We start from the raw sequence: 14,015 nt of genomic DNA, 5'->3' as shown, positions 1-14,015 counted from the left end.
ATTTTGTTATATCATTTTTGTTATTGAATTCACAAGGTATTTTTCAAAATGGCAGAACTTACAGCACCAGGGTGAGTCTTTGTCTGTGTAAGTGTCTCATTAACATGTAACAGGCACAAAAGACTCCACGGATGATAAAAGAACACCCGTGTGGCCAGGAGCCAGATCAACACCCAAGACGTGCCTTCTGCGCTCCGTTCAGTCTACCCGGTCTTAAGGATAGCCACTCTCCTGGCTTCAGAGGCCCCTTTTGGCAATATTGTTAACACACAGAACACTGCCATTTGCTTAGGGATCTGTATTTACCAGGAATACATGACAGCTAGGAGAAACCTGTATTCAGCTAAGAACATAGTTTAATACAAAAACCCTCTAAATCATATGGAGAGGTTGGAAATGGCACAGCACACCTCTTACAGCTCTTTATGACTCATACATCAAACAGGTAACAAATTAGTAAGTTGACAGAGGATTTGAACACGCAATTGCTATTTCAGCCAGAACTTGCACTTTCTGTTCAAGTAAATATGAAACATGTGTAAACATGATCACAAACTAGGAATACATCAAATATCAATAAAATAGAGAATCACTGTCATTGCTACTCCATGTCCTGAACAAAGCAGAACAGAGGCAGTCCTCATACACACAGCAAGGAAGTTCACATACTTCATTTCGAAAATGAAAGACGCGGGATTAAGAGCTAACTGTGACCTGTACAGCCTGAATGCGCGTGTTAGAAAAAGACGATCGCTCGAAAATCAGCACGTTAAGCTTCCAGCTAATGGAATTTGAAAAGTAGTGTCAGAGTAAGTTTAAAGAAGTAGAATGGGAAAACAGCAAATACAGTGAAAGAAATTAATGGAAGAAACAATTAAGCCTCAAATCCCAAAACTGATGCTTGAGAAAGTATCATCAGTAGAAGGATAGCTGACCCATTAGGGTAAAATACAGGAGCACCGAGTGACTGATCCATGGACAGACGAGACCTACAACGTGGCTAATTTGTAGAAAATCTAAGAAAATAATAGATTATATTATACCATTAAATTGGAAAAAAGCTTCCAGTCAAAAGAAAAGAAAGGAAATGGTCTGATTGATTTAATGAGGCTAAAATTACCTTCATATCAAAGAACAAGAAAAAAAAAAAAATAAAAATTAAGAGCTGAACTCTATAATTAATCCCATCTATATATTAAGAAAAATTACCTCAGTCCTGTCTCCCCACCTTCAAAATGTGCCCAGAATCTGACAGCCCCTCATTGGCTCCCCTGCCGAGCTCGTCTGAGCACCGGCCTCTGCTTCCCGGCTCCGCCTTTCCCTCGGCCGCCTGCTGTCAGCACAAGTGCACAGCAATTCTTCAAACCACAGGGGAGGTGACTGCTTCCCTGAAAATGCCGCGTTGCTATATCGCCAGGTGAAAGCCCAAATCTTCAAAATAGCCTGCAGAGCCCTGTGTTTTGCTTGCCCCCTCTGCCCCCGCATCCACTACCCTCCTTCTCTGGTCTCAGCGCTTCCTCATCCGGCCCCCCTCAGCTCTGGTCACCCTGGCTGCCTGGATGTTCCCAGACCTGAGGGCGTGCCTCCGTGCAGGCTTTTCCATCTTCCGTCTCGTCAAATATACAAACCCCTTCACCTCCTTCAGGCCTCTGCCCAAACCTCTCCTCGCCATCATGGGTTGACGCACCGCCCAGTTAACACAGGAACCCCGCCCCCGCCCCGCCCAGCTCCTTAGTCTGCTCTGCTGTTTCTATCCTCGGGGCGTTTACCGCCCACTAACCTGCAGTTCAAATTGTTTTCTGTGGTTGCGTCTTTTTGTTCATCTCCCCCATTACCATGTGAGCTCCATGAAGGCTTAGTTCACTGACGTGTCCACGATTCCTGAACAAGTGCCTGGTACACAGTCGGCGCTCAATAAATGCTATGGGATTGCTGAACTGTATAGAAAGGGGAAGGCCTCAGATGCACAGAGGATGTTCAGCCTCGCAGGTATTCAGGGGAATATAATTTAAATAAGACCCCACGCACAACCATCGGATTCCCTCTCCTGACAGCTGTCACAGTCTGACGGTGTCGTCGCTGGAAGAGAGGTGACCACACAGAGCCGCCTGTTCTTGGTTGTGAGACTGTAAGGAGTTACAGCCGCACCGAGAACAGCTTGGCGGTTTCCCTTTTGAGCCTAGAGAGACCCCAAGATGAGCACCGTTTGTCATAATAAAACGCAGACTCCAGCTGCTTTTTGGCAGGGGACTAGGCGAGTGAAACGTGTGCGCATGCTTGAGGAGCGTTAACAAACCTACGTCTTCCAGTTTATAGGGATTCACCTAATGCTGAGCGTGAAGAGCAACTTTGAAATAGATGTCGACATCGAGGCCAGAATGCCGTCCATGATGCAATTGTTGTAAACACACAAAATCGTACTGCAGGTTGTCTGGGGGCCACAAACGCACACGTGCGTGGAAGGTTGTGAGAATATCAGTGAGAAGAGGGCATAGCAATTTCAGAACTTGGGGTGGGAGGGAAAGCAAGTGACAACGTGGAGAGGAGTGGGAGTGGGACTCTGTCTGTGAGGCTGTATGTATGAAAGCTGTCTGAAGCAAGGGGCAAGGTGTCAGCAGTGGTGGTGGTCAGTATCTGAGTGTCTGCTGCTTTCTGTACTTCCCTCTGTGTCACAATACTGCACACTGAACGTTCAAATGCACCGCGTATTTTCTGCTTTGTGCAGAGTGAGGTAGGCATTCTCTTTTTAAGTGTATCAGATGCACGAAGTAAACAGTTGGGGTTTGTGTACAGTTCTTCGTATGTATTTTGATTTTTATCTCTTAACAATTTTGTCCAGTAAGCAGTAAGTGAAAAGCGATAAACCAAAACATTGAGGAAGCACAGATTCTGGTCGATGCGAAACTCCTCCGTCTGTCTGAATTGCCGTGGGTGGAACTGCGGGTCTGCTGCTGCCTCTGACGTAGAGATTTTAAGTTGCTCTGGAAAATACCTGTACATCTGATAAAAGTTTGTTAGAATGTTCCGTAGAAAGGAGCTCATGTTACACAGTTCTGCCTTTGTGTTGGTGTTTCAAATTGATTTTTCTGAAAATAAAACATCCAGAAGGAACCACAACGTAAGATGAGCGCATTCAGAAACAGGCGGGCAGGCGACGCCCTCCCGGCGTGCGCGGCACCTCGGCGAGCGTGTTTCTCCTGGTCTGGCTGCTGCCACCTGGTGGGGCATTTCTGGAACAACACCGGCACCACCTGCATTCAAAGCCCGAGTCCCGTTAGCTTTGATTTGTGTGCCTGGAAAGCTTTGAATTGCAGAGAGAGCTGACAGTCTCTCCGGCGCGGCCTGGCCCCTCAGCGCCGAGCCCGCGCGGGGCGCCCTGGCCTCGCCGCACCTCGGGGACGGGGTGTCCGTGCTGTTTCCCGATGGGCGGGAGCGCGTTCGCCTCTGGGAGGCCACGGAAGGGCGCCCTGGGGTGGGTGCTGCGGGCGGGTGGGGCTGGCGTGCAGGAGGGGCTGGTGCCCGGACGCCCTCCCGCCGCACGGGGCCGTTCCGTGGACCAGCTGCGTTCTCCTTGCAGCCTCCACTTCATCGTGTTCGACACGGAGCTGGCCCACGACATCCTGAAGGTGTGGGACGGGCCGGCGGACAGTGACATCCTGCTGAGGGAGTGGAGCGGCTCGGCGCTGCCCGAGGACGTGCACAGCACCTTCAGCTCGCTCACCCTGCAGTTCCACAGCGACTTCTTCATCAGCAAGTCTGGCTTCTCCATCCAGTACTCAAGTAGGTGCCCGCTCGGCTCCCTCCTCTCGGTCTGGGCCCTGGTGTCCGCCAGGGAGACAGACCCTCACTGGTACCCAAGGCTCCCCTACAGGGATGTGAGTTCTGTTGAGCAGAATATGGAACTTTGAGAATGCCCATCAGAGCGCTTTGTCTCAGGGAATTCTGTTCATTCTCTTACGGGGTTCATGGGGCTCCCCTTGGTTACGTGGGAAAACAGACCTACTTTAAAGGCTTGGATTAGTCAGCAAACAGCTAAACTTGGGCCCAAGACAGACGTGGGTCTCTGCTGAACCTTCAAGTTAATCTGGGACGCTCCCCCACCCGGCGCCAGCTCCAGGTCCCCGCATTGCCCTGGTTGGTGCCCTGAAGTCTCGAAGTTTCCAAGCTGCTTCCATGGTCTGCTCTCAACTTCCCTGCATTTTTTTGCCTCCTGAGGGCTAAAGTTTCAAGGACCACATTTGCATGTTTAAGCTGTTTTTAAGGAATGGTTTCCCGGGAAGGAAGGTGTGGAGATACTTTGGGGCAGTTCAGTCTTCAAGTGCCCTTCAGTTTGCACCGTGTAGAGGTGTCATATAATTTGGTAGCACCCAGGGTCAGCCATCATCGTAAAATGGTGGAATTTGCACATAAACACATTCTGGCTCAGTTTCTCTCTTGGCAGGTCACTGGTGAGCCATATTTAGGATTTACATAAGAAAATGGACTTAGGTCAGTTTGATGCTTTGAGGGCTTGGTATAAAATTGAGGTTAAAGTCGGCACAATTTCTTACCTCTGGTTCGCTGTGCTTTGAGGCAATCATTTGTGAACATGTGCTCCTGGAATAGAATCTGTATGTGGAAAAATTTTCACTGGTCTGTGGCAAAAATGCCAAGGTAAGTTTGCTCCAGCTATCCTGCCTTGGGGAAAAAATGCTTTTTATTCCAAGATTATATTATTCTTGCTCTTTTCTGTGAGATAAAAATGCCGTCTATCTGCAGAAATGGCGGCGAGAGTAGGTGGTAGCTGTGTGATGTGCTGTCCTGATTTGGTAAAAGAAAAAGGTGGTACCATTATGAGGTCACCTCTGTTTTCCTTTGCTGTCCACTCGGTACTCTCCTGGCCTTGCTTCCTTCTTATCTGAATAGACTTCCTTTCGAGCAGCTTTAGGTTCACAGCAAATTTGAGAGGAAGCATAGAGATTTCTCATACACTGTCTGCTCCCACGCCCGCACAGCCTCCCCCATAAGCAGCACGCCACCAGATGGTCCACTTGCTATAACTGATGGACCTACACGGACACATCATCCTCCCCTGGAGTCCGTGGTCTACATCTGTGGTCTACATCCGTGGTCTGCATCGGGGGTCCCTCTTGGTGCCGTCCATTCGGTGGGTCTGGGCACATGTGTGATGACAGCTGTCCACCACTGAAGTGTCACACAGGGTGGTTTCACTGCCCTAAAAGTCCCGTGTGCGCCACCTGTGCATCCCCCCTCCTCCCAGCCCCCGGCCCCCCGACCTGCTGCCGCCTCCATGGTCTGCCTTTTCCAGAACGTCCTAGAGTTGGACTCACACAGTGTGGGCGGCCTGCTCAGGCTGCTTCTTTCACTGAGTCACGTGCGTTTAAGGCTCCTCCATGGTTTGACAGCTCATTTCTTTTTAGCTCTGAGTAATACCCCATGTCTGGATGGACCGCAGTTCACACCCACTGAAGGGCATCTTGGTTCTTTCCAACTTTTGGAAGTTATTAACAAAGGTGCTGTAAACCATTTGTGTGCAGGTTTATATATGGACACAGGTTTTTAACTTCTTTGGGTAAATACCAAGAGGTGTGGTTGCTGGCTTGTCTGGTGAGAGTGCGTTGTTTTGTTCCTGGCCTTTTAAAAATCTTCACTCTTAAAAATTCTTGTGAAACCAAGAAATCACGTCCTTTTCTATATCTCTTCGTGGTGCTCACTGTTTAAAAGACATCTTCCCAGTTTGGCTTAAAGATGAAGGAGGCCCTTTATTATTGCTGCTTGAGAACATGGACATTTACACTCTGTATTTATAATTATATGGTTAATTAATATATTGATGCTGAGGAAGTGGTAAGCATGGATGCACCCGTCAAAGTTCCTTCAAAAGTTGAAACTCGCTTAATTGTTTAAACCTGATTTTCCAAGTGTTCTAGTTTGAACCCTGTGCAGTTGTCCTTTTTGTAGATAAAAATGGTCGAATGTTGGCAGTTTCACATGGTGTAGTGTAACAGCTGGTATACTTCTGGAAATGCCATTTTAGGAGTGCAAATACAATGTTTCTTTGGAGGTTCTTTTCATGAATGGGTTTCTGCAAGGTCTTTAAAACTATAGAAAGTGAAAAAGCAAGATATAAAAACTTTGCTTGGGACAAATTAGAAAAAGTTGGCCGGGCCTGTGACACTGAAAGTTCAGGTTTCTGTCTCAACCTCTGAAGAACTGAAGCTGACCTTCCGCCTATTTCCTTATTCCTTTATTTGTGACTTGAAGATATGGTACCAATTTCTAAGGACCTTTCCATTTGCAAAATTCTGCATTCTGCGCCGCGTGTCTTCCCTTTGCGCCTTTAGACCTAATCTCCACCATTTCTCACTCTGCCCCGTGACACTGGTGGTGGACATGCGTGGACTGGGTTCTCTGCCCTCCAGCTGGGCTCATCCGAGGGGTGGCCTCTGGCAGGAGGCGAGAGGACAGGGAGGGAGAGGTGTCAGGGCATTGATGGACCCCGTTCCACCCCCATCAGACCCCCTCAGTCACAGCTCACTGTGTTCTCCAGAAGCCGTGTCCATATGTGTCCTTTTCCCTGTTTCTATAACCAAACTCTCTCAGATAATCTGTTGGAAATGGGTCATATGGTTCGTGTTGGACCCTAAACGCTTCAATTCCAAAAGGCACGTGGGCCACAAAGCTGACATTCCTGTGGCCCGGGACCCCCGTCAGCACCAGCAACGTGGGATCGTTGGTCAGACTCCCTGTAGTCCGGACCAACGTGCCGCTCTGCACTCCTGCCGTTTCTGGAGCCATCCTTCCCCCACTGGAGGACCCAGCTCTGAAACTAAGTCAGGCCAAACCAAGGGCCTGAATCCCCCAGAAAAATGCAGAAGAGCCCGTCCTTCCGGCTCAAGGAGCGTGGAGGGAGGAAGAGCCCACTTACCCCGTCTTTGTGACCCTGGGACATGAAAAGAGGGGCTTTCTGTGTTTTCTGTGTACGTTAGATTTGCTGCCATTCATGAGCCAAGCTAATGCTAGCACTTGAAGTATTAGCACTAGTCTGTGATTTCAAAAAGAATGTTAAATAATGGAACCTAAATGTTCTCCTCAAACAGTTGATATGCCAAGTATGAGCTTTGTTGCAAAGCAGTAATGGTATTTAGTCAGTAGTGGTAAATTAGAATTTTCCTGGTGAAGCGTTTTAACTCGATGACGTGCCAGTAATCTGTGAACTAAGCACTGTAGGTGTAATTCAGTTACTGGAGGAGAAGTACTTATGTGAGTATTTGTCCTCTTAGAGACATTTGAGTTGTCTGACTTTTCTCAAAAAACTTAAAGCGTAAGAATTGAACCTCGCCGTCGTCGCTCTGCCTCTCAGTCGCAGAACTCCACGCCAGGTTGGGGCTTTTCAGTTTTGACTGTCTTAAAACGCCCTCTTCGGCTGCCTTCCGCCTCCCTGCTCTCCCTCGGCCTCCCCTCTCCCAGCGCCCCTCGTCCTCTGTCCCGGTCCTCGTCTTCCTTCCCCGAACTGCAGAGCCTGGGTGCCGCTAGGGCTCGCCCCCCGCGTCTTCCTTCTCCGCCACTGCTCGCCCCTCGGTGCTCCCGGTCAGCCTCCCCCGGCCTCTGCCCTGAGCGTGGACTGCCTGTTGGAGACGGCCCCCCACTCTGATGTGCAGACGGAGAGCGGGCAGCGCAGCACGTGAAACGTGGCCGCCCTTCCGCTCCGCTCCCTGCCCGTCTCTGCTTTTGTCAAGCCCTTCCTGCCTCCGGAAACTTCAGCCCCGTTCTGCAAGGAGATCCCGACAAAGACTTTGAAGTCTTGTTTTACAAACCCCTTTATCTTCCACCCCACCTATAATCCAGCATCAAATTCAGTTGGGTCCATATTCAAAATCCCAAACCCAGCCAGTCCTCCCAGCCTGCGCCCCACCACCCGGGTCTGAGCTGTTGGGCTGGCCTGAGTCTCGGCACCCACTGACCGGCCCCTCGGCCCTTGTCCACTCACTGTCCCACCTGATCTCGGGAGCCAGGGCGGGTCCCCAGTGCGGTGACTTGCATCTGGTCAGAGCTCTCCAGTGACCTCCATCTCAGCCAGTGGGACTTCCCATTCCCCCTACTGCCAAAACTAAAGGCTCTGAAAACCTTCATGCAAACTTATGCAAAAATCTACATTCTCCACATGGTGCTCAGTTACCGTGCTCCACACTATGAACCCCCGGGTGCGGCCACGTGGTTAGTGTGTGTTCACTTCACCTACCGCTCTTGGCTTTCTCCTCTTTGCTTGGATCCCAGCGGGGATAGAAAAGGCCATAGAAAAGCCTTTAATGGTAAGTACTTAAATGCTAATTTAAGTGTTTGGAGATTCTTTCACTTCTGAGTTCGCTTCTGTCCAGTGTTGTTAAGATGAATGGTCTTTATATGCCGCTTACTGTCAGAAGGAGTGGCCAGTGTAGTCTGTTGTCACTGGTAAAACCTACGTTAGAGGGATTTAATAAGATGTATGCGTCGTTGTTGACCTTTTAAGTTTTATAATTATTTTTTTCTTTTTTTAAACTTTATAATTCTTTATACATTTATTTATCCTTACTTAGTATTTTGATACCATTGGAAACTAAGCAGTGTATTTTCATTTTATAAAGATTAATACCCGTGTTTTAATTTAAATGAGTGTAGTTTAATCTACTATTTGGTAAATTTCCTTATTTCATTAAAAAGTGATCTTTTTTTTCCTGCTTTAAAATAACCTTGGGGGAAAACAGCTGTTTGCTAGGAGTGCAGGGAGAATGCCTGCTTTTCCTTGGTGGTGTGTGTGTGTGTCTCTGTGTGTCTGTGTGTTGTGTCTGTGTGTGTGTGCCTGTGTGTGTGTATGTCTGTGTCTGTGTGTGTATGTCTATGTGTGTGTGTGTGTGCGTGTGTGTGTGAGAGTATGCGTGTCTGTGTGAATGTCTGTGCCTGTGTGTCTGTGCCTGTGTGTGTATGTCTTTGTGTGTGTGTGTGTATGTCTTTGTGTGTGTGCGTGTGTCTGTGTCTGCGTGTCTGTGTGTCTGTGTGTGTGTGTGAATGTCTGTGTCTCTGTGTGTGTGTGTCTGTGTGAGTGTGTGTGAGTGTGTTCGTGTTTGTGTGTGTGTATCTGTGTGTGAGTGTGTGTCAGTGCCTGTGTATGTCTTTGTGTGTGTGTCTGTATGTGTGTGTGAATGTGTGTGTGCATCTGTGTGTCTGTGTGTCTGTGTATGTGTGAATGTGTGTGTGTATGTGAGTGTGTATCTGTGTCTCTGTGTCTGTGTGTCTGTGTCTGTGTGTGTGTGTGTGGGGCGGTCACTGACGGAGCACAGTGAGCACCGCGCTCTTCCTTGTAGGCTGGTCACCTTCCCCTTGCCGTGAGACCACGTTTCCCCACCAGGAGCGCAGACTGCTGGTGCTCACGAGATATTCAAACCCCATAAAGGCCATAGTCCAGCCCACTCCACGCAGCTTGCGAGACATGAGGACATGAACTGACTGGTGCAATTATGTTTATTGTAATCAGCCTAACATTTTTCATTAAAGCTTAATTACCATTTAATCATGCAGGAAACGAAAGAAAATGGGGTTCGGCTCACACACCTGACCTCTACCCTTGGGGTTAAATACTCTTCAGCTGAGCCCCCAGTGGTCCCCACTCAGCTCCCCACCCCGGGGGCAGTGGCCGGCAGTCTTGTGTCCCAGGTTTCCTGAGACTGATTTCCCCGTAAATAAGAGTCGTAACCTAGCGGCTCCCTGACATCGCTCCCTAATTTACTCTATTGAAAGATAATTTAACAGGGACATTTGCATTTAAAAAAAGAAATCATTTGTTGTTCATAACAAGGGAGCCGTTGGGGCTGCCAGACAGAGCAGGATTGTTTCCTGGGAGAGACTCAGCCACCACCCCAGCTTCACAAGCCAGGTTTCTACGCAGGGGCTGCGGCTGCGGGTGCAGCGAGGGCGCCCCTTTCCGCGCTCTCGGGGCTCCCCTCGTGGGGCCGGCAGAGAACCGGCCACTGGACGCGCAGAGGTTGTGACCCAGGCCCGACAGCTTGACCCGGCGCGGGCTACCGGCACCCAACTCCTGGCCGGCGGAAAGGAGAGTGCTCAGCCGTGGAGCCTGAGCTGCTGCCTCAGCGGGACTTCTGAGTCCCGATGACGCGGAGGGTGGGGGTTTCAGCCACGGGAGTTTTGTGTGGCGCTCACGGGACGGACCACAGAAGGCCCAGAGAGCAGCACGCGCTTTCCCTGTTCCCCACGAGGCGCCTCTTTCCTCTCCCTCCTGCCCCGTGTCTGTTCAGCGCTCAGTGGGGCTCTGGGCTGGGGTCTTCTCCCTTCTGTTGGTGCCTCCCGAGTCCCCATCCTTCTTTTCCACCTGCAGCAGCCCCATCCTTGAAATCAGTCTCTTGCCGTGCGCTGCCCTCCGGCCTTGGCTCCTGCGCCCACCGCTGGGCGAGCAGGCGGTTTCCTCCCATCCCTGCGGGGCCGCCCTCTCGGCAGCTGCAGTCACTTCTCTGTGCAGGGAGCGCTCCCCGCCCCGTCGCACCTGGTTTCCCACCCTTCTCTCACCTCCCCCTTCGGGCAGTAGATGCTCCCAGGTCTCCATTCACCAAAGACAAAGCTCTCGGAAGGATTTCCTTCCCTCCCCCCCAGCAGACACACCACCAGCCTCGTTCTTCATTCCTTCCCTCCGGTTACCTTGGACCTGCCGCCCCTCCCCCCAAGAAGGCTGGTCCGGCGCGGGTGTTCCCATGGCTGCCGTGGGGACTTCACGCTGCGTGACGTCCTCTTTTTTCATTTCTATCCTTTTCTGTCTCTGACTCTTCAGCCCTGGTATCCAAGTGCTCAAATGACAATTAAGACAGACACACACAACTACCATTTGCCACCTCCGAGCATCCGCGCTTCTCTCTTCCAGGCAGCTCGCGTTCTGCGCGTAGGGTGTGCGTCTCCTCGCCTCCAGCCCTCCCTGCGCCCCTCGTTTTGTGTCTGGTCCCATCACCTCCTTTTCCTGCTCTGGTCACTGTCACAAATGACCCAGGAGTCTCAACCAACACACACCCTTTATTGGTTCTGCTGAGTGGCCTCCTGTGGATGTTCAGAGCACCTGACACGTCCCACTTGGTGAAATGCTCTTTTCGCTGGATCTTCATGATGGTCTCCCGGCTCCTTCCTGCCTCGCTGGTCCCTCTGTGGTCTCTTGAGGTCTCACCTTCCTTCTCCCGGTCTCCTGGGGACCTGGTCTTCTGTCTGTACACTGTCTCCCTGAGCAGTGTTCTCTCTTCCCCAGGCCTGGACAGAGATCCACACGGCAGTCACTCCAGAAGTCTCTGTGTGCAGCTCACATCTGCCTCGTGAACCCCTAGGGTCCAAGGGCAGGACTTCACTTGGGCGTCTTGCAGGCATCTCCAAAGCTGCACGGCCGCCACCCATCCCGCCACGCCATCCAGTCCAGGCCCGACGCACCGCCGCAGGCCCCGCGCTTCCCTGCGCAGGCCCGCCGCCAGCTCTCCACCATACCGGGCGCGCTCTGCCTGAAGGGCCGCTCGAGGAGGGCAGGTGTCTTTAGCGAGCCTGCGTTTGAGAAGAGCCCCGCAGCAGAGAGAAAAGCCCACCAAACGAAGCCGCTGCACCCCCAGCTTCTCACTCACAGGCCGGGGCGACCCTGAGCATGTTGCGTGGCCCCGCTGGTCCACTGGGGCGCCCTGTGCCTGCCGGCCTCCCTGCCCCTCCCTCCCCCCACGCCAGGCCCCCGGGCGGAGGGCCTCCTGTTCTCAGGCCTCCGCCTAGAGCTCTGCCGCCTCCACCTGCCCCCGCTTCTGCCCCTCTCTCCAGTGACAGGTGGACAGCACTCCTTGTGGGAGGCTTCTCGGAGCCCAGGGGGAAACGGAGAGCCCGTCTGACGCCATTTCTACGCTTCCGCCCTCACAAGGTTCACCGCAAGTTATTTTTTGTAGTGTTTTGGTTGTTACTGAATGTCCCAGGTTCCAGAGGTTAGACGTTTCCCACCAGTTAACTGTGTTAACCTCTGCCTCACTTTTGACTCTTAGCAACACTTTTTCTTTTTTCCTTGTTGCTTCTGTATCTGTCCATATTTTATGCTTTTTTTTTTTTTTTTGTTACTGGTTCTGGTGAGACTGAATTTCCTAAATTATTTTGCTAAATATTTTTACTCTAACAGTCTTTAGGGTAATTCCAATTACAAGAGCAACTACCCAATGAAGGTGTGTTGAATTGAATTTTAAAAGTAATTGCAAAGTTCTCCTCCCCAGATTACTCGCATTGTCATAAAGGTGATTTAAAAAAATTTGAGGTACAGATTCAAGTTACATGCTTGGCAGCACTTAGCATTATTAAAGCGAATATAAACTGTCCAGATTCAGCAACCCTGTCACAGAGTGGAAGGGGAGCATACATATATAATCTTTAGCATTATGAGACATTTAAACTACGGTAAACTGCATAGTCCCGTAACAGAAAAGTCTGGGAAGTAGCCGCTCACACACACACACGTAATATCGCACAGTTTTCACAACAGGCATCGCAGAGGCACTGTTTTTCTACCCATGAAGGGGACACAGCCCCATCTTCACAGCTGTGTGGCAAGCGTGTCTGTGATCCCTTGTTGATTCAGTTACATTAGGGGCCACACTCTTTTCACCACCACGCAGTTTGGATGAGGACTCCTCTCAAGTCAGAAACCCAGAGCACGCTGGTGTATCAGCTTTCCCCCAGTGTAAGGGCTCACCATGACTTACTGTCAGTCCCAGAGACGTGCTGAGCCCGGGGAAGCGCTCCGTGAGAGACGCCGCCTTCTGCGGCGCTCAGGTCAGGCCGCCTCCTCCCTGTGGCCTGCTGCTTCACAGGAAGATCCTCTTGCCACGTGCTCGGCAGGAAGGCGTGAGGATAGCGCAGTTTTGATTTAGAAACGAGAGAAGATAGTAAACGAGTAAAGACCACTTGGCATGCTAACGCCATGACGCCAGCTCTCAGCTCCGCTGCGCCACCCCAGGCTTCTGTGACGTATGACGTTGTCAATCGTGTTCTTATTGCCAGTGAAGAACAGATGCGTTTGCCTGACAGCCGTTTTTCCCTCCCCTCAAGTCTGTCTGTGTCAGGACACAGGTTTTTGTTGCTCACGCCTACTGGAAAGCTGAGAATCAGTTTAACTGTGATGACCAATGTAATAGATGCTTAAAACAGGTCTTTGGAGGGTGAGGGGTGAAGTTTTAAATTTGATTGTGACTTTAGATAGAAACTAAAATCTCTTTGAATAACTGAAGGATTCTTCATTGTTAGGAGGGCACAAACCATAGTCAGGATTTTATGGCATATTCAGAGTTTAAATATTTGTGTTGCTAACGGATTTAAAGTGTTTTCAAATAACTTTAAAGGCTAAAATACTTTTAAATCCCCAGCAGCAGACAGACTTGGTTCCCGTAATTGTCCACGTTGGACACGATGAGAGCACAGGTGCTCGTCAGCCCCTTTCCCCAGAGCCTTCGCACCCCCTTTATGAAGGAGGACGTTGGCTCCATCACAGTGCGGGCTTTGGAACTTAACTGACATAAGTAATGCAAGTACTATTGTGAGCACTGGCAGTCTGTTGTATTTTTATGTCTTAAAATTTTTCCAAATGCATTCTTTTCCATGGTCTAATTCACAATTAAGTGGTATCCAGACCTCAAAAATATAGTTTTATAACCAGCAAATAAATATTAAAACATTTATTTAAATAGAAAAGATATTTGACTTATAGATGTTGCCTAAATTGGACATTTATTATATACCACTAATTTTTTTTACCATAATTGATTATGAGGATCTTTGAAATAATTTAAAGAGTTAATTTAAAACAAGTTAATTAAGAATATTCAAAGTTATTATATACAAACAGAGGACTCGGATCCCACTATAAGCAGCAGAAAAAGTATAAGGACAATTATTACAAAAAAGTAAGTGACACCTGAATTTGAAAACGGAAATGTGTGGAGTGGGGGGCTGGTCACCTAGGTAACCAGCTACAA

At 49.8% G+C, this 14,015-nt stretch overlaps 1 protein-coding gene across 1 annotated transcript in view; it reads left to right on the top strand.

Annotated features, from left to right (window-relative positions):
• Positions 1 to 14,015, top strand: part of CSMD1 (CUB and Sushi multiple domains 1) — a 1,327,842-nt gene that overhangs the window by 1,156,278 nt on the left and 157,549 nt on the right. The window contains exon 26 of the mRNA XM_074353379.1: positions 3,578 to 3,780. Within this exon, the coding sequence (XP_074209480.1) occupies positions 3,578 to 3,780 (203 nt within the window). The remainder of the gene's footprint in view (positions 1 to 3,577; positions 3,781 to 14,015) is intronic.

Source organism: Camelus bactrianus, chromosome 26 (assembly GCF_048773025.1).
Source record: "Camelus bactrianus isolate YW-2024 breed Bactrian camel chromosome 26, ASM4877302v1, whole genome shotgun sequence".
NCBI classification, from domain to species: Eukaryota; Metazoa; Chordata; class Mammalia; order Artiodactyla; family Camelidae; genus Camelus; species Camelus bactrianus.
Note: the sequence above shows the minus strand (reverse complement) of the source record. Positions and strands in the feature narration are given on the sequence as shown.